The sequence below is a fragment of the Condylura cristata genome, unplaced genomic scaffold (assembly GCF_000260355.1).
Source record: "Condylura cristata isolate star-nosed mole 26May11 unplaced genomic scaffold, ConCri1.0 scaffold00056, whole genome shotgun sequence".
Taxonomy (NCBI): Eukaryota; Metazoa; Chordata; class Mammalia; order Eulipotyphla; family Talpidae; genus Condylura; species Condylura cristata.
The window spans coordinates 883,916-904,454 of NW_004567157.1; the positions used below are offsets into that span (position 1 = coordinate 883,916).

Below are 20,539 nucleotides of genomic sequence, written 5' to 3' on the forward strand. Positions count from 1 at the left end.
ATCTTTTTTAGTAGTTGAATATATTCCACTGAATATAAATTAAGTACTATTAATTTCCTTATCTATTTCTTTTTCAATAGGATTTTAGTTGGTTAAAAAACTATGGAAATACCACATGACCCTGCAATAGCACTTTTACCCAAAGAATCTGAAAACTAATACTGAAAAGCTGAATCATCTTGAGGAGGTAAGGGGTAGGAAAAGTGAAATAACAAAGAGGAAAGGAAGCCCATTGGACTATGTTCGTGAAATATGGTTGATTTTGTTTTGGATGCATTATGGTAGTGATACCTGATTGGTGGTATCCTATTGTTACAATCAATAAATGAATTTATTTTAAAAATGAAAACAGTCACATGTAAGATTTATGTATTTTTGCTTACAATAGCATTATTTGCATTAAGTTATTTTTTTTTCTTAGTAAAGTTCTACAAAAAAATATTGCGGTTAAGATAACTTCTTTGAAAGCTATTCAAGTATTCAATAGTTTTCATTAGCAGGAAGTTTTGCCTTTATTCTAATCTAAATTTTTCTCTTGCTCTTCAGATTTACTTTTTTAAACAAGACAAGAAATGTATTCCTCAAATGTAACTCCCTGTCATCTATCTTTGGCTAAAATGGGAAGTTCTGGCTAAATTATTCAGACTCCCCAATTCCCCTGTTCATAAGGTTCTTACCTCCCAGTCTAAGACAGAGGCTTGCCACTGGGCAATCTTGTCAATATTCTCCAAACGCCGTTTGCGCTCATTGATCTGTTGGGTCACATTTCTCATAACAGCCAGAGCAGCTGCCACATACCTATAGTCACTGTGAAGACACAAAAGTATAAGTTAGATGAATCAATGAACCAGAGAACCACTGTACTAGATGTTATCCATTTTCCTCTTCCTACTTAGTAACAGGGCCCTGATTTCAGATGGAGACCTGATAGAACCCACAGGAAGTAAAAGACTATTCCTATCCCTTATAGTAAGGAGTATCTATGCAACTATATTCTGTCCAATCAAATATAAATAAAAGTTTTGGGTAAAACTTTTAAGCAACCTTCTTTAAGGAAGAGAGCATACCCTTACTGTGGCCCTTACTCAGCCCTGATGGTAGGAATATGAATGTGATGACTGAAGTTCTACTAGTTATGTTGCATCATAAAGTCAATGTCCATGTTCCTAGTAATAAGATACTAGAAGAAGTTTAAGTGTCTCATAACCACAAAGCCTCAACAGCAGCCACAGACTGCTTACCTACAGACTTCATTTACATGAAGGAGAAACAGAGCATATCTTCTTTAAGGTCATTGATTTTATTGTGGGTATCTTAGCTGATACAACCAGTCAAGGACCAAGAATAGAGCCTTACACATGACATGGTTTAGACAACTTTACCATCTCTTATCATATATTTTTACAGAAGTGACTGAAGTAAAATTCATACCATTCCTCCTGTGTAATATAAAGGATATATAGCATGTAGATAAAAACAGATTCTGGAGTCAGGATCTTTGGTTTCAAAACTTAGTTCGTCATTGACTAGTGGGAGGGATTTTGGCAGATGACATTCACCTTCTTTGTGATTCAGTTTCCTCATCTGTAAATTGGGGTGTATTTCAGTAGGATTTATTGAGGGTTTATTCACCCATGTAGGTGGTTTTACTATTGCCTTTTTGTAAACATTAGTAATATATTTTTTAAAGATTTATTTATTCATACAGAACTGGGGTACAGCCCAGAGTTGCAGGGGCAGTGAGAGGATTCACCAGAGACAGAGTGGGGGGCAGAACAGGCAGATCAATGAAGTACACTGCTGAGGGGAGCAGCAGGAGGGTCAGTGGAGGTCTGCCGTGCCATGTGGTCACCTCCGGGGCAGGCAGGGATCAAACTCATGTGGAAGTGGCTTTCGATTCTTAGTGCTACACTTCAACCCACTGTGCCACCAGAGAGGGCTAACATAAGTGATATTATTAAAGCAAATAAAACATTTCTATAGTATCAACATCATATAGGTTACTTCAAAACCTCTAGTTTCAGAAGTGCAACAGCATAGGCCCACCTTCTTGGGACTTTGGATCACCAACTTGTTGAAGATTACACCACCCTTCCCAATTTTTTTTTATTTGTCTGATATGATTTCCATTTGAGTGGCTCCTATAACAGACAGATTGAAAATGAAATACAGACCCTCCCTGGTGGCACAATGGGTTAGGGTGAAGCACTGCAAGCTAGCTGCAGCTGTTTCAGTGCAAGTTCATCTCTGACCCCGGAAGTGATCCATATGGCTCCACAGACCTCTCCTGACCAGCCCGCTGCTCCCCTCAGCTGTGTACTTGTTTATCCTGCCTGTTCTGCTCCCCACTCTGTCTCTGGTGAAACCTCTCACTGCCCCTGCACCTTTGGCTTCTACCCCAGTTCTGTATGTATAAATAGATGAATAAATAAATAGATAAAGAAATAAATCTTTAAAAAATGAAAATTAAATCCCAGCCATATGGTGCAATGACGATAAACTATAGGAGGCAGTAGGATAAATTTCAGTTCAGTTTTCACTCCGCTTATTAAAGAATCTACACATTTTGTGGTCATTAACCTGTTCCTGTTCTTTGTTCCAGTACCAATTAGAAAGAAGAAAAGAAAAAGAGAAGAACTCAGCTCCTGACACCACCACCCCCCCCACCACACTAATATATGAAGTGTAGGGTGCTAGAACAAACATTGGCACAGAAAAGGCAGTTTTGTCAGGGCAAATGTCATACAACACCTCCTCTTAGCTGGTCTTTCTGTCTCCAAGTCTGTTCTCTGACTTGCCAGATCATCATCTTAAAATGCTATTTAAGCATCCTGTCACCTTAAGTGACAGGATGCTCACTATACCTGCTAATTAGCCTTTTCTGCTATTTTGTTTCAAGACAATTCTATTTTAAAAAAAAAAGCAAAATTAAAAAAATGTATTTTCTTTAATCTGAGTCTTAATGAATGATAATTATTATCAAATTTTCTTCTGGATATCCTGCTGACTCATATTGAATTCATGGTTGACTAACACATTTTAAGTTTCTTTATTCAGAAAGTTGCATCTCTCAAATACCCCTTGACCTGTTAATTTCTAGACCCAACTGTAAAATGTTATATTTGTTCCTGATACATTTCATAAATTTACAGTTACATTTCAGCCTACTAGATATATATTGGTCTTCAAAGTTTCTCACTGAAAAGATTATCTAAATTTACCATTTAGAAACAGAGTAATGTGAAGACAGAATTAGTAAGGGCCTCCCTGGTGTTGTAAGGGGTTAAAGTCTCAGCTATTACAAGCCACTGCAGTAAAAGTTCAATCTTTTTTCCAGACAGCTGACCCACATAGCACAGCACACCTCTCCTGTCTTGCCTGCTGCTCCCCTCAGCAGTGAATTTGTCATCTGTCTGCTCTACTCCCCACTCTGTCTCTGTTAAGTCCTCTCATCCATGACCCCTGTACCTCTGGCCTATACCCCATCTCTTATATGCATAAATAAAATGAAGCTTAAAAATATAAGTAATCAAAGTGTACAAATTACATAAATAAGTATTTTTCAGGTCCATTTTCTGTCTTCCATGCTTTTCTTCTCTCTACTTTGATTACATAATGAAAATGCTTTCTTTTTTTAAAAAGATTTATTTTATTCATACAGAACTGGGGTACAGGCCAGAGATGTGGAGGGTGAGAAGATTCACCAGGGACAGAGTGGGGAGCAGAATAGGCAGATCGAGGAAGTACACTGCTAAGGGGAGCAGCGGGCGGGTCAGGAGAGGTCTGCCACGCCATGTGGATCTCCTCCCGGGCAGGCAGAGATCGAACTCTTGAGGGAAGGGGCTTAAGCTTCTTAGTGCTGAGCTTTAACCCACTGTACCACCAGGGAGGGCCCTGAAAATGCTTTTTATGTTACTCTCTGGGAGGTGAAGCATAGTGATACAACTATTCATATAGTAGACACATAGCCTTATTTAATTAAACATAAATAATTTTTAAAAATTCCTTATTCACACCAGTTACATTTCCCAGCACTCAATAGTCACATGCACCCAGTGACTACTGCATGGGACAGCACTGATAAAGCATACTTACATCATTGCAGAAAATTCTATGTGTCAGTGCTAGTGTGCAAATGTTTATTACATATGCTTAACTACTATAAAGCCATAGATTCATCACTATCATAATGCCAGTCTGTCAACCTTAGGTTAAACATTGCCATTTTTAACTGGCTGCCTCACTCACAATGGTTAATGAGGGAATGACCCTATCTCTAACCTGCCCCACTAGCTTTATAAGTAGGCTAGTGGCCCTCCCTGGTGGCACAGCGGGTTAAAGCACAGCACTGAGGAGCTTAAGCCACTTCTGCATGAGTTCGATTCCTGCCTGCCGCAGAGGAGATCCACATGGTGAGACAGACCTCTCCTGGCTCGCCCACTGCTCCCCTCAGCAGTGTACTTTGTCGATCTGCCTGTTCTACTCTACGCTCTGTCTCTGGTGAATCCTCTCACCCTCCGCATCTCTGGCCTGTATCCCAGTTCTATAGGAATAAATAAATTTAAAAAACAAAAAGAAGTAGGCTAGTGAATAAGAGCATGGCTATGATCCTTTATGAATCCTGGTAAGAGCCCTTCAGATGAGGTCTGAGACCAGGCTCCTCAGAGGAGACTTACATAGTCAGGATAGCTTTGTGGCAGACATGTCAGTGAAATCTCCCTCTTGTACAGACTCATTCTTCTTGTCAGCTTACAAAAGGTTGTGTGGAGAGGGGCATGCCACTCATGTATAAGGAAAGGCAATATTTTTCATTTATCACTTCATATGCATCTAATCTTTTCTAGAGACCACTATGACAAAATGCATTTAATATATATCTTTGTGAACACCTATCTAAGCCTTTAAGTCAGCAGCAGTCTCTAATTGTCTTCAAGACCAAACAGTTTGGTCATGTGTTGTAGTAGTTGTTGAATTAACATCTTCCTGAGGCCCACTAAAAGGGGTATCCTGGGAGTTGGTGGGTAGTGGCCCAATGGGTCACCCAGAAGGAAGACATGGGTTGATATAGCCTGTGACTGCTTAAGTTACTTTCTCATATGCTGAAGTACAGTGGTTGGAGATGAATTCAGAGATTCAGGACAAGATAGCATTGAATCAGGGCTTCTATTCACAGGGCTTGTGTGTTAAAGCACAAGAATGGCAAATTCCAAGCAGATGTCTTATCTTACTGGCTCTTACTAAACACAATGAGGCCATGGGTTGTAAAAACTGACATAACGTCTGCTGTGTTTTGAAAATGATTTTTCTGGGGCTCTTAAAAACAACTTTATAATATATAATTTACATAGTGAATATCCCTTTTAGATCTTCCTGTTAATTTCCATGGAGCAGATACTTATGAGGACAAGGCAGATGAGCTCTTATATAAAAATTTTGGAGTTTGACATTGCCTTGTATATTCCAGTTTTAAAACCACTGCAGTGAAGGCTACTCCAGAACTGTGGTCATTTGGGTTCATGATATCACAGGATCACAGAAGCAGAAGAGGTCTTTCAGTTGACTACTACAATAGCTTATAAATTTTCCTGAGCATAAAAATAATCTGAAATCTCTTTAAAAGCTAAGTTCCCAGACTACTGTCCACACTGTTCCTGATTTACCATAGATTTACTATTTGATTCAGTATTTTCTAGCCTCAGAATAGGAAAATCTGAATAGAAGACTTTCCTTTAAGGGTTTAGGTATGTTAAGGTATGTTTTTTATTTTACTTTTAAATATCTTAATTTTATTTGGAATTCTTCACCCTCATGTTAGTTCTCATAAGAAACCATATCCTTAGAAAACTTATAATTCAGTTCTGGCAATAGGCTAATAAATCCATTCAAGTAAGATTTAGTCACCTTCAAATTTCTTGTCTAGTACTCACAAATTTCTTGTGAGTACCTCTATTCATCCTTCAAACAGTAAAATAAGATTCAGGGAGGAAGAAGCTGAGTTCTTCTTTGCAAGGTCCTGTTCTAACTGCTTCCTTCACAGCTTGAAATGGAGAGCTATCATTGTTATTCACACAAAAGGAGTATACAATGCTACTAGATTGATTTGAAATCAGTTCAAGGCTCCAGAACCATTGTAGTGCATGACCCATGACATGTTAAAGAAGCAAGATAAACATGAAACTGAATCCAGGTATTGGCTTAAAGCTTGACAAAAACACCACACACCTATTATTTAATGCAACTGAGTTTGGAAGTCAGCTCGATAGAAAACTGGCATTGAATCAAGGGACAGTCAGAAGCTGGCTTAATAAACATCAGGAAAAAAAAAAAGAAACTAAAGGAAATTGGCCAAAGGCTTTCATTCTTCTTGGAATGCCCAATCAGAACGAGAACTTAATGATGGGTCAATAAGTCTTATGGGCCAACAAGTCTTAAAGTCAGGGATTTAATACCAATTAAAGACAGGGATTTAACACCAATTAAAGGCAGGTTAAAAATAGGATTAGGGGTCACATGAAGCAAATTATGTGAAAGAGTAGAGATTGTTCACTGTAGACCATCCCCATTACCAACATACATCTTACTGGTAGAGGGTGGAGGTATTATTTCCATTCAGACAGAGCTAGATTTGTGTGTGTGTGTGTGTGTGTGTGTTTTGTTTTGTTTCTCTTGAAAATACAGGAAAATTATTTTTAATCCTCAGGAAATGTCTAAAGATCTTTACCTCAATCACTCTATGAGACTAAAGGAAAGATATAGTTGGGATGAGGCAGAAGAAGGTTGAAGTCTAAAGAACAGGGGTGCAACATTGTTGAAGAAATCTAAGATCAGCACATGGTATTTAAATCTATTAATCATAGCAGAATAAGCAATTGAATAATTATTCCATCTTGGATAACTAAGGACTAAGTACTAGGCTAAAGTTCCCTGAAGGGTGCATAAAAGTGATGATAAATATTGTTTGATAACAACTTTATAAGCAATTTTCACAAGCATTCTATACTTTATACACACAACTGCTTTGTGAAGTAAGCAAGAATATAATATCAATCCCATTATGCAGATAATGTTGAGAAGCTCAGAGAAGGCAGAAGTGTGTATATTCTCAGTGAGGGCCAACATCTCAAGGAGGCCCTCTTCCTCATTCCTGCCTCCTTCAATACTTTACCTATGATCCTGGGCAGTATACTTGAGGAGCTCAGCCAGCTGTAGGGGATACTTGCAGATCTTCTGCACTGGGGTCAGAAGGAAACCATCAATAGCAATGTCAATCATTTGCTGCAAGAGGCGACAGGCCTCAAAGAAGTGCTGGTAGCGGCTATCCTTCATCAGTTTGGAGAGCTCCATGCAGGCATCCAGGTGGTTGTTACAGTACTCAGAGTATATCCAAAATCCATCTTGCTGTGAATAAAGGAAAAATGGAAAGAAAGGTAAAGGCTACAGTTGACTCCAAAAGACATGGAAAACTGGCCCTGATCTTTTATGAGTAGTGCAATGAAAAAAAAAAAAAGGTCAATATTTTCTAAATGGGCTTTTAACTAAGAAACAGTTTGAGAATTAGAAGTATTGATCAAAAATTTAGATGAAAAAATTAGTCTTGAATAGTAGACATTCTATAAAAGAAGGCCAATAAGGGAAGAGTGGTCCTGATAGTAGTAAAACACATAATAGCTGGGGACTCCTTGGTGGTACAGGGGTTAAAGAAAGACACAGTACTATCAAGCTACTGCCAGCCACTGCAGCATGAGTTCAATCCCCCACCAGGGAGCTGACCAACACGGCAAAGCAGACCTCTCCTGTAGTGCCTGCTGCAACCCTCAGCAGTGTATTTCAAAACATCTGCTTCTTCTGCTCCCCATTCTGTCTCTCTCTACACACCTGTAGCCTACACTCCAGTTCTTGTATGCATAAGTAGATAAATCTATTTTTTTACATAATTCTTCATTTTGTGCATTTTTCATCTCAGTTGTAATTCCTGTGGACTTCTCACCACCAATTCACCCCTCTGTCATCCCCATAGTCCTGTGCACTCTTCCAACCCCAGTTTTGATCCTATGCCCTTCTCTATTCTCATAAAATGTCTCTGGTGTATTATTATTCTTTTCATTTTTACTTTATTGCTTTTGCTTTTTTTTTTTCCTGATCCTTTACACTCCTGCTATGAGTGAAACCATCCAGCATTTTTCTTTTTCTTTCTGGCTTATTTCACTAAGCAGAATCCCTTCCACTCCATCTATATTGCTACAAAAGGCAAGAGTGTATCTTTTTTGATTGCTGAGTAATATTGGGCCCTTCCTGGTGGTGCAACGGATTAAAGTGCAGCACTGCAAGCTAGCTGCAGCCACTTCAGTCCAAGTTTGATTCCCCAGCCCCAGAAGGTGATCCACATGGCGCTTCAGACCTTTCCAGATCTCCGTGACCCTGCCTGCCGTACTGCAGTGTACTTTGTCAATCTGCCTGTTCTCCTTCCCACTCTGTCTCCGGGGAATCCTCTCATTGACCCTGCACCTCTGGCCTGTACCCCAGTTCTATGTGCATAAATAAATAAAATCTTTTAAAAAAACCAGAAAAATCTTTAACACACATGTATACTGGCAATAAAATCCTGACACTGCATCATTAAACGAGGGCAGATATTTTATTTCTGACAATTTAGACAAATTCTATGACTGAGGTAATCTAGAAAATTTGGGAAAACATAATAAATTTCTGTTTGAAAGTGTCATATCACCCAGAGGCTTACTTTATCTGCAAAGAAATTCTCTTAGGAAATAGCACAAAAGAGCATTTAGAGATAATGAAAATGTGATATATGCAAATATGATAATAAAATGTGATATATGTGTTGGCTGAGGACAACAATAAGCTACACACACATATGTATATATGAACAGGTATATAGAGAGGAGGGAGGACAGAGAAGGAGATAAGGAGAATATGTTCAAATTATACACAGTGAAATTTGAACAACAGGTTAATTTGGATAAATAGTATACGAGTAGTCTTTATTTTCTGTTCTTATTTTCTAATGTTCCTGTAATTTAGAGATTATTTCCAAATTTTAAAAATTCCTACACACTTCCTTATACATTGTTCAGCACACATTCAATAATAACTTCACAGTTGAGAACATAAAACATGAAAAAAACTAGGAAAATAATAAATATGTAGTGAAGCATAGTAGACAAAAAGATAACAATATTGTTAATATACATAGCCTTTAAAACATAGTATTTTGAAAAACTAGGCAGGCAATACAGATCACAAGAAAACAAAAAAAGGATAAGTAAAATTATATCCAATATATGAAAGCATTTGAAATTCATAGCAAAAATCCTGGCCCTCCCTGGTGGTGCAATGGGTTAGGATGCAACACTGCAAGGTAGTCGCAGCTGCTTCAGTGTGAATTGGATCCGTGACCCTGGAGGTGACCCATATGGCACAGCAGACCTCTCCTGTCTTGCCCACAATACCCCTCAGCAGTGTACTTCGTCAATCTGCCTGATATGCTCCTCACTCTGCTATGATGAATCCGCTCACTACCCCCATACCTCTGGCATGTACTCCAGTTCTGTAAGCATAGGAAAATAAATCTTAAAAAAAAGAAATTAATAATAAAAATCCAATCAACCCAATTTTTAAAATATTACATAAAGTGGATGATATACCATGATTGAGAGGGGTTTATCTCAATCCAATTTACCATGACAATTTATTAAAGGAGAAAAATCATATGATTATTTTAACAGCAAAACAATAAGCCTTTGAAAAAACATATTTGTGATAAAAGCCATCTGCAAATTTAGAACAGAAAGAAACTACCTTTATGTGATAAAGAACAAACATAATAAACCTAAAGCTAATATCATTCACAGTGGTGAAATAGTAAATGCTGCCCTCAGGTACAAGACAAAATATGCATGGCCTCACCATTTCTAGGTAACACTACACTGGAAAGTCATAGTTAATATAATGCAATAAAAGAAAATAGAAGGTATACATATTGAAAAAGTGGAAATAAAACTGTATTTATTCACAGATTACCTGATTATGTAAGTGTAAAATGCCAAACATATATATAGATAGATAGATAGATATACATATTTATATGTATGTATACATAAAATAAAAAAAATCTAAAACCAACCAGTTAATTTGGCAATGTATCAGAATTCACAGCCCATATATAAAAATTAATTGTATTTCTATATAATGCACTAACTACAGTAAACTGAAATAAAAACTCCATTCACAGGTCCTCTCGGTAATGCGATGGTTTTAAGCAGAACCCTACAAAGATATATGCAGCCATGGAAGCCCGAGTTTGAACCCTGGCCAGGGAGATGACCCACATGGCATAGAGGACCACTGCTGACCTGCCCACTCCCCTTCTCAGCAGTTTATTTCAGTCAATCTGCCTGTTCTATTTCCCACTCTGTCTCTAGTGAATCCTCTCATCTCCCACACCTCTATCCTACACCCCAGTTCTTATATGCATAATAAAAAGTTTAAAAAACAACATTCACAATATTAGCAAACAAACAGAAACTAGTTTTTAAAACTAAGGATATTTATACAATGGAAAATAAAAACAATACTGGGAAAATTATATAACCTACATATATAAATATTTAGAGATTCATGGAACTGAAAACACCCTTTTCACCAAAACTGATCTATAGATTTAATGTGATCTTAATCAAAATGCTGGCAGATTTTTGTTTTTGATTTTTGATAGAACACGGCAAGATGATTTCTAAATGTATATAGGCAAACAAATCACCTAAAGTAGCCAAAATTGTCTTAAAAAAAAAATTGTAAGACGTATGCTACCAGCTCTCAAGAATTTCTAGAAGCCATAACAATCAAGATAGTAAGAAAAGTAACTATATATGGTATTATATGTTAAGCAGATATACTGTGGTGATCACTTCACATAATGCAACTGAACTAACTGAAACTAACTAATATAATATTTTATATAATGTTTTATGACAATTAGATCTTAAATCTTAAAAACCAGCAGCAAAAAGATGGTGTGGTATTAGTATAAGAATATTCATATATATAATTGTAAAAAAATAGTGTCCCTAAAAATAGACTCACTGATAAACTGAACTTTGACAACATTGCCCAGGGAATTCACTGGAGAAATTAATGAATTTTTAAACAAAGGGTGATGGAACAGCTAAATAACCACTTGGTAACAAACTAAATGAGAACTTTGTTTTGTATTATAATAAAAATCTCCCTCAAAAATAATCATAGATCAAAATATGAGAAATAAAAACCCAGACTTGTATAATAAAACTTAGGGGAAATCTTTGTGACCATGTCTAAGGCAAAGTTTCATGAGAGACCCCCCAAAAAATTAACCATAATAGAAAAAATAATAAATTCAATTTTGATAAAGTTAAAAGCTTATAGCTTTCAAAGATTCTGTCAAGAAAATGAAAGGCTAAGCCATAGACTGCGACAATATTCTTTACAAAAAAGGACTTTTTTTTAAGATTTATTTATTTATTTACACAGAACTGGGGTACAAGCCAGAGGTGCAGGGGCAGTGAGAGGATTCACCAGTGACAGAGTGGGGAGCAGAACAGGCAGATGAACGAAGTACACTGCTGAGGGGAGCAGCAGGCGGGTCGGGAAAGGTCTGCCACACTGTGTGGATCAACTCCAGGGTGGGAATCGAACTCACGCTGAAGTGGCTGTGGCCAGCTTGCAGTGCTGTGTCCTAACCCATTGCACCATCAGGGAGGGTCTCAAAGGACTTATTAATACATTATATTAGAAAAATAAATCCTTGAAACTAAATAAGAAGGTAAACAACCCATTTAAAAATGGTTTAAATACTTGAACAGATATTTCGCCAAATATTTTATGTGGATGGACAACCAGCACATGCAATAATGCGCAATATCATTAGTTATCAGGGAAATGAAAATTAAAACCATAATGGAATGCCAGTATAGACTAATTATAATGACTAAAACTTAAAAATACTGGGATTAAAGCACAGCACTATGAAGCTACTGCACCCACTGCAGCTCAAGTTCGATCCCTGGACTGGGATGAGACATACATGGCACAGCAAACTTCTACCTTGCCCACTGCTCCCCTCAGCAGTGAACTTTAATCCACCTGTTGTGCTCCCCACTCTTATCACTGGTGAATCTTCTCATGCTCCATACCTCTGGCCTGTACTGCAGTTCTTGTATGCATAAATAAATCTTTAAATTTAAATAAATATTTAAATAAATAAATAAATAAATCTTTAAATTAAAAATACTATTAAAACCAAGTACAAAGAACCATGTAGAGAAACTCAAATTCCTGGATATTAGAAACAAAATTGCAAAATGTTATGGATTGGCAGGGTTTTTGTTTTTAATTTTTTAATAATATAAAAGATTATTTTTACATCATTTTGTGCCTGTTTCCATCTCAGTTTTAATCTCCATGGGCTTTCCATCACCAAATCACCCATGTGCCATCACCATAGGATTTGATAGTATTTTTTTAAAAATAAAATGTAACGTAGTTTTCCCATCCTGAAGTATTTACCCATGAAAAATGAAAACACGTGTTCTCACAAAAACTTTCACAGAAATATTCAGAACAGTTTTATTCATAGCAATTCAAAATTATAAGCAATCTAGATATCCTGGAATGAACTGGTAAATGAGTAATAAAACCATAAAATAGAATATTATTAAACAATAAAAAACCTGACTATTGATAAATGTAACAACATAGATGGCTGTCAAAGGCAGGATAGGTTTATCCCAGAAATACAACATTAAATTAATATATTAAAACTATTCAATCTAGATTATCACTGCAGATTTAACAGATTAAAGAATAAACTTATATGAGCATTTCAACAGATCAGTGGTTCTTTTTTGACCCCCAAGAGACATTTAACAATGTCTAGTGGTCATACTTGGTATCCAGAAGGTGGAGATCAGGGATACTTATAAAATGCACAGGCAGGCAATAGCTGAAACCACCATTCTAGATTCTACTTTCCCACTCAAACCTATGTTAATGATATCCATATGCATACATCTATTTTATCATTTCCTGCTATGTAATATCCAAAAATAAGCATCCTGTATATGTTTCTTATCTATCCCTTTGGTAGATAAGTTGCTTCTAATTGCACTCCACCATACACAATGCTGTCATGCATTCCACAGCCTTGTAAATAAATGCTTCCTCATGGACTCTGAGAACTGGGATATATATTCAGGAATGGAATCTCTAGAACACACAGATGCTAATGTATACTGCCAAAATACCTTCTGGAATGGCTGAACCAATTTAAAAACTGTACAGAAAAGAATTAACATAGCAGACCTGAAATTGCTATCTATAGAAGATATGCTTCAAAATTCAGCCTCTGACATTAACCAAGACAACAAGACTGGGAAAAAAAAATGTTTGCAGCCCTCCCTGGTGGCTCAACGGGTAAGGATGCAGGACGGCAAGCTGGCCATTGCTGCTTCAGTGCAAGTTTGGTGCCTGGCCCCGAGGTGATTCACATGGCATGGCAGACCTCTCCTGACCCACCCACTGTTCCCCTCAGCAGTGTACTTAGTCGATCTTCCTCCCCACTCTGTCTCTGGTGAATCTTCACACCACCCTTGCCCCTCTGACTTGTACCCCAATTCTGTATGCATAAATAAATAAACCTTTTTAAAATTTAAAATATATATATATATATATATATTTGCACTCCTTATAATGGACAAGTGACTGATCAAAAAGTTATGCAAAGAGCTCATTCGAATTAACAGAAATAAAACAAACCATTCAGTCAATAAGTGGGCAGAGAAGAATTTAAAAGACACTATCCAAAGAGGAACTGCAAATGGCCAACAGGCATATGAAAAAATGTTCAAAATCTCTCATAGTCAGGGAAATACAAATCAAAACCACAATGAGATACCACCTCACACCAGTGAGAATGTCACATATTAAAAAAACAACAACAACAAATGCTCATGAAGATGTTGTGAAAAGGAACTCTCTTTACATTGCTGGTGGGAATGTAAAGTGGTAAAACCACTATGGAAAGCTGTATGGAGATTCCTCAGACTACTAAAAATGGAGCTTCCATATGACCCAGCAATTCCACTCCTAGGTATGTATCCAAAGGACACAAAACATTAATTCAAAAGGCTACATGCATTTCTGTTTATTGCAGCACTGCTTACAATAGGTAAGTCCTGGCCCTCCCTGGTGGTGAAACGAGTTAGAGCACAGCACTGCAAGCCAGCTGCAGCCGCTTCAGTGCCAGTTCAATCCTGGAGTTGACCCACATGGCACGGCAGACCTCTCCTGACCCACCTGCTGCTCCCCTAAGCAGTATACTTCATGGATCTGTCTGTTCTGCTCCCTACTCTGTCTGTGGTGCTGCGGTGAATCCTCTCACCATCCCTGAATCTCTGGCTTGTACCCCCAGTTCTGTATGTATAAATAAATAAATCTTAAAAAAATTAAAGAATAGGTAAGTCCTGGAAACAACCCAAATGCCCAAAAGAAGATGTGAACATGTGGTATACACACACACACACACACACACACATACACACACACACAGTGGCATACTACTCAGCAATCTAAAAGGTAAATTCATGCCATTCGCAGAAATATGGATGGGGCTGGAAGGGATTATGCTCAGTGAAATAGGTCAGAAGAAAAAAAGAAAAAATATTAAATGATTACACTTATGGGAAGAGAACCAAATGAGACATGAGGGAGGGAAATGCATTGAGAAACAATACAAAATACAGAAATACAAAACAAAAACAATTATAAACCGGAGAGATCCTACAGAGGAGGAGAACAGAGAGGGATCAGATGGAGGGAGGAATGTGGGGGGCTATGGAGATGACAAGTGGGGGAGTGGGGAGTAAACATTGTTGTAAAATGAAAAACAACATAAATAGATTTATAAAAATTTTTTTAAGTAAGAAAAAATGTGTTTTATGCTAAATAGATGTTTTTATCTGGGAGTCTAGAATTTTAGTAGGTTGCAGGCAGAGGGTAGCTACATGATCAGCCCCTTATAAAAATCTTGGGCACTGAATACTTCTTAATGACCTTTCCTGGTAGATACATTTCACATGGGTTGTCATAACGCATTGCAAGGGGAACCAAGTGCATCCTGTGTTAGTCTACTCTGAGGAAATGTTGGAAGATTATGCCTGGTTAATTTTGGATTTTGCTGCATGTGCCTATTCCTTCTTATGATTTTGCTTTTTATTCTTTATCTGTAATAAATCATAACAATGAATATGTTGGAGTCCTTCTAGACAGTCACCTAACACAGGGGTGGTCTTAGAAGTATCCCCTCCAATACACATTTCCATAAGCAAAATAAGGAGAATTTGCAAGTTATTTTTAAATGCATACTTTTATATGTCATTATTTTTTAATTTTGTATTGTGCATGTATTATTTCTTTACAATAAGTATTTTATAAGAAGGGGAGAAAGAGTCGTAAAAACTAGATCACCCATGAATTACTTCAAAGGGGTATTACAGAACACTGAATATTCCAGATGAGGAAGCCCAAAGAAGATCATGCACTAACCCAAGTTTATTTAGACAGTCAACCTAGGTACAGGACTGAAAATCAAACTTTTCTATTTCCTAGTGCTCTTTCTTATATCTTTCCCCTTTTCCTTTACTCATAATAATGCCTGCTCAAATGTACTCCCTCAATGTCTTTCAAGGGCCTATTTTCCTGCTGAACACAGTTTCTCCAGTTTCTTAAATTCCTATATTTTCCATGTAGTGAACAGTTTGGAGTCCCTCCAAAAACACTGGGTCCCAAGAAAACTAAGTTCAACAGGAATGCAAATTAGAAGACAGAATTCCCACTGGTAACTGTCTAGTAGAGAGGAAAGAACGGGAAATTGTAAGGAAAGATTCTTAGGTCAAATCACAGCACCTTTCTAAATCTGCATACTCTGACAAGGGGGTCAATATCAGGGTCAGAGATGAATCCATCCCCCACCATGGGAAAAAGCAGCTGAACAGGACATTAGTTTAAACACTCCTATTGTCTCCTAACCTCTCTGAAAACCTTCCCCAAAGGCAAAAATACTTACATGCTCCAGAAAGCAGGGTCCTATCTCACTGAGATGTGGATCATCATTATTGTACTGTTTCTCTAGGTCTCTCACAAAGCCCATCTGAAACCTATAGATGTCTTCGATGTTCCCAAAAATCACCTTCAGTTGTTCATCACTGAACATGTCCCTTCTCTTCCGGCATTGTTTCAGGTAGCCCTGTAGACAAAGGAAAAGCTCAGGTTGAAGATGTGCATGATATAAGCATTTATCTTCCTCAACACCTGGGAGACTCATTTCAGTTCCATGAGGCAAAAGAGCAATAATAATTTCCATTTTTCATATAAGGAAATTGAGGTTTACTTCCTCTATCAGTGAGTAATTTAAAAATTTAGATATTAAATAAACATCTACATCTATTGAGTTTTGCTCACCATTTTCTATGGCAAGGACCCTAAAAGCCATGGGACCCTTGCTTAGAAGCTAGTTAAATACTAACATTTTCAATTGTTTTATTCACCATAGTTTTAACTGAATCTGTTCATTTATATCTCTAAAATTCTATTTCTTATAGGACCAATGCAAAATGTGGTAATAATATTGATAAAAATTTCTCAACAGAGGCTCCACTTTGGGGAAAACAAACCAAAGTGGATAATCGGAAATGGCAATATTAAACCATTCCTTAAGCAAGATATTGTAACTATCTAAAAGTAGCTGGCCAGGAAAGACTGCTTGCATGAGCTCAGCCTATGAGTCCACAAAGGTCCAGGAATGATGTACTTACCAGGTTGGAGTACGAGGTAAATGTGTGAATGAATGAATGAATGAATACATAACAAGATATTGGTGAATTGATGAGATTCTTGGACTGATACATGAAATGCTTAAATAACACAATAAGACTTAGTGTGCACTGTAAGTCAGAGGGAAAGTACTTCAACATGCTTTTCTGGTTTGAATTTACTGATGTAGATTTTTAAATAATGACCACTGATCTCATTAAAAATAATTAGCACAGGCCCCTCCCTGGTGGTACAGCGGGTTATAGTACAGCACTAAGAAGCTAAAGCCACTTCAGCATGAATGAGTTCGATCCCCACCCTGGAGGTGATCCACATGTTGCCACAAACTTTTCCTGACCCACTCGCTGCTTCCCCTCAGCAGTGTACTTCCTCCATCTGACTGTTCTGCTCCTCACTCTGTCTCTGATGAGTCCTCTCACCACCTCTGCACCTCTGGCCTGTACCCCAGGTCTGTATGCAAAAATAAAAAAATCTTAAAAAAAATAATTAGCACATAAAAATTCTGGCAAGATGGCAGCAGAGTGAGGACACTAAACTCACTATCTCCAGGCTCATAAAAGACAGATAAGCCTCAAAATGGGCCATAGGTATACATATTATTAGCATCAGCCTGAGTGAGGGCACCGTGGACTCACTAGATCAAGTATAACTGAGGGAGATTCAGTGATTGGGGGGAGCTCCGATCCAGGAGCACCCAAGCAGCTTGAAAGTGCCTCAGGAGGGAGGCTTGCTACTCCTCTACTGGCTCCCCACTTCTACTCACACAACCAGTATGCATAGAGCCCTGGAGGAAAAGAGAGAGAACTAGGCTTGGTGGGTAGAGCCCAGGAGGTAAAGACTGCTCAGCAGCACATAAAGCCCAGAAAGTAAAGAGATACAGTTGGTGCAGCTGGGAGGTTTGCAACCCTTCTACCCACTCCCCATCTCTACCTGCACAGCCAGCTCATAAAGCCCAGGAGGTAAAGAGAAAGAGTTCAACAGCTAGCTCTGCTGCTGGCTCCACAGATGGCTTGGCAGCGATGGCTTGGAGGCTACAGAAGAAGCCTTGGACATCACTGGAAGGATATAAAGATCAACAGGTGGACAAGTGGGAGCAGCAGTGCTGCTACAGCGTGGGGTTTGCTTGCAGAGAGATTAGCTTGGGAGCTTTCCTTTGGGTGCTCCCCAGCCCTCTTCTCCCAGAGACCTGTGTGAATAAGCCCAGTCCTGAAAATTTACTGGGAGAAGTTTCTGGTGCCACCTAGTGACCAAAACAAAATCACAAGGCACACTCACCTGAAACCTGGTGGCTTGCCTGAGTGAGCGCCATCAGGAGAAACATTTTAGTACCTGTCCGTATACCGGAGGACTCTAGATACAATGAGCCCCTGGGTGTAAAGAAAACTCAGGAGATCCTTTACTTGCCCAACTACCTCAGGGGACTAAAAAGAAAAACAAATAAAACTGAACACCTGGGAAGTCTACTCTACCAAGTTATAGGGTACTCCTCAGAGGAACAGCCTAAAACCACAAGGACTAGCTAACTGGGAGCAATCAGTCCTCTGAGAGGCAATTCTCCCCATAAATGGATATGTTTGTTTCTTGTTTGTTTGTCTGTTTTGTTCCTGTGTTGCTTAGCTGGTAGCTTTCTGTGCCTTTCCTTCATTTTTACCCTGGTTTTCTGTCTCCCCTAATTTCTCCTTCCCCTCCAATATTATTATTATTATTATTATCATTATTATTATTACTGTATCTCTTCTTTTTCTGTTACGTTCCCTCTATTTCCTCTTTTCCCCTCTACCTCTATTTAACCATCACCTCCTCCTATCACCTTCCTTCTGATTACATTTCCATATCATCTTCCTCTTTCCCCCAACCCCTCATCACACTCCCTATGCTGTTTTAACTCCATTTTCTTGCCAAGACATGCTTAGAAGAAGAAAGAAGTTCAACAGAGAAAATTAGCCCATCCCGGCACTTCTTATAGGCATCTCCCGGAGACTAGGACTCAATGTGTTACTGGAAGAAGATGAACCCCACAAGTGACTCCTTGCTATTACTGGCTGAGACAACAGGCACAGTTTCATGGGGGGGGGGCAGGAAAAACAGGAGATCTTGGAATAAAGCACAGTTCAGAACAACTTCCACTACTGAAGTATCTGGACGTGTACCCAGCCACAGAGGCTTAGTCACAGGAAGACATATTCACACCACAGCAAAAGCAATTAGAAATTATGTCCAACAGCAACAGAGGTGCAGGAATACTTAAAACAGAACAAAGCAGAAGGCTAACAGGAAGAAGAAAAAACACAAGTGATCAAACAGGTCTCTCTGGAAATAATATGCAAAATAGAAAGTCATTACCCAGAAAACAGTGTCATGGAAACAGAAGAATACCTCCACCTAACAGACAAAGGTTTCAAAATGGCCATGATGGAAAAAAGTAAAAAGCTAAAAGAACGAGTAGAAAGAGATAAAAACACAAACAGTGAGCTGAGGAAGAAAGTGAAGAAAACAGAGGATAATCAAAGACAGGTAGAGGAGCACAATTATAGGAAAGCCCAGAAAACAGAATAGAAGCAATGGAAGAATCAATCAGCATTCTTGAAGATTCAGATATAAAAATAAAAAGAAAAAGAAAACTACAATGGAAAAAAAAACTTAAAAGACAATCCAAGAAATATTAGGTGCAGTGAGGAAAAGAAAAATAATAATCATTGGTGTCCCAGAAGGTGAAGAGAGAGCACAGAGAGTTGAAACACTGTTCAAGGAGATAATTCATGAGAAATTCCCAAACATGAAGAAGGAAATGGAAGTAGAAAGAAGCCCAAAGAAAGCCAAACTACCACAATGGAAGCAATGCTACATAATAGTAAAACTTTCAAAAGCCCAAGACAAGGAAAAAAATAATGAAGGGGGAAGAAACAGATTATATACAAAACAAAATCAATCAGGATGACATCAGACTTCTCCAAAGAAACACTACAAGAATGAAGAGAATGGAAGGACGTATTCAACAAACTTCAAGTCAACACATTCCAACCAAAAATACTCTACCCTGTGAAAATCTCCTTCCTCTATGATGGAAGAATAAAAACTTTCCATGACAAACAAAATCTATAGAAATTCATCACTACTAAACCCCCACTACAAAAATTACCTCAAGGAATACTAGAACTAAAACCAATAGAAAAGTGAATGGGAAGACTAGAACAAGGTAATGGAAAAAATCATAAAAAAAATAAAATGAAAAAATACAGATTTCAATATATCAATATTAACTCTGAGCGTAAATCGTCTAAACTTGCCAATAAAGAGATACAGAGTTGCAGACTGAATAAAAACCACAGAACCCAACCTTTTGGTGTCTACAGGAAACACACTTAACTACAAAAAGATAAATATAGATTGAAAGTAAAAGTATGGAAAACAATCCTACAGGCAAATGGATGAAAAAAGAAGGATGGAACAACTATCCTCATATCAGATAAAATAGACATCAAACTAAAAAAAAAAAGTAACAAGAGACACAGATGGTCACTACATTATAATTAAAGGGATAATACACCAGGAAACCATAATAATCATCAACATATATTCACCAAATGAAGGAACACCAAAATATATCAATATGTCTGACAATTATCATCTCTGAAAACAGGCATCAGAGTAA

The 20,539-nt window shown here is 37.9% G+C and overlaps 1 protein-coding gene across 5 annotated transcripts in view; it reads right to left on the reverse strand.

The window, feature by feature from the left end:
* ARHGEF9 (Cdc42 guanine nucleotide exchange factor (GEF) 9) overlaps positions 1–20,539 on the reverse strand; it is a 294,997-nt gene that overhangs the window by 145,512 nt on the left and 128,946 nt on the right. For all 5 annotated transcript variants that reach the window (XM_012734448.1, XM_012734451.1, XM_012734449.1 and 2 more), the window contains exons 4-6: positions 16,121–16,300; positions 7,166–7,398; positions 678–807 (exon numbers count right to left, since the gene is read on the reverse strand). In XM_012734448.1, coding sequence (XP_012589902.1) covers positions 678–807; positions 7,166–7,398; positions 16,121–16,300 — 543 coding nt within the window. The remainder of the gene's footprint in view (positions 1–677; positions 808–7,165; positions 7,399–16,120; positions 16,301–20,539) is intronic.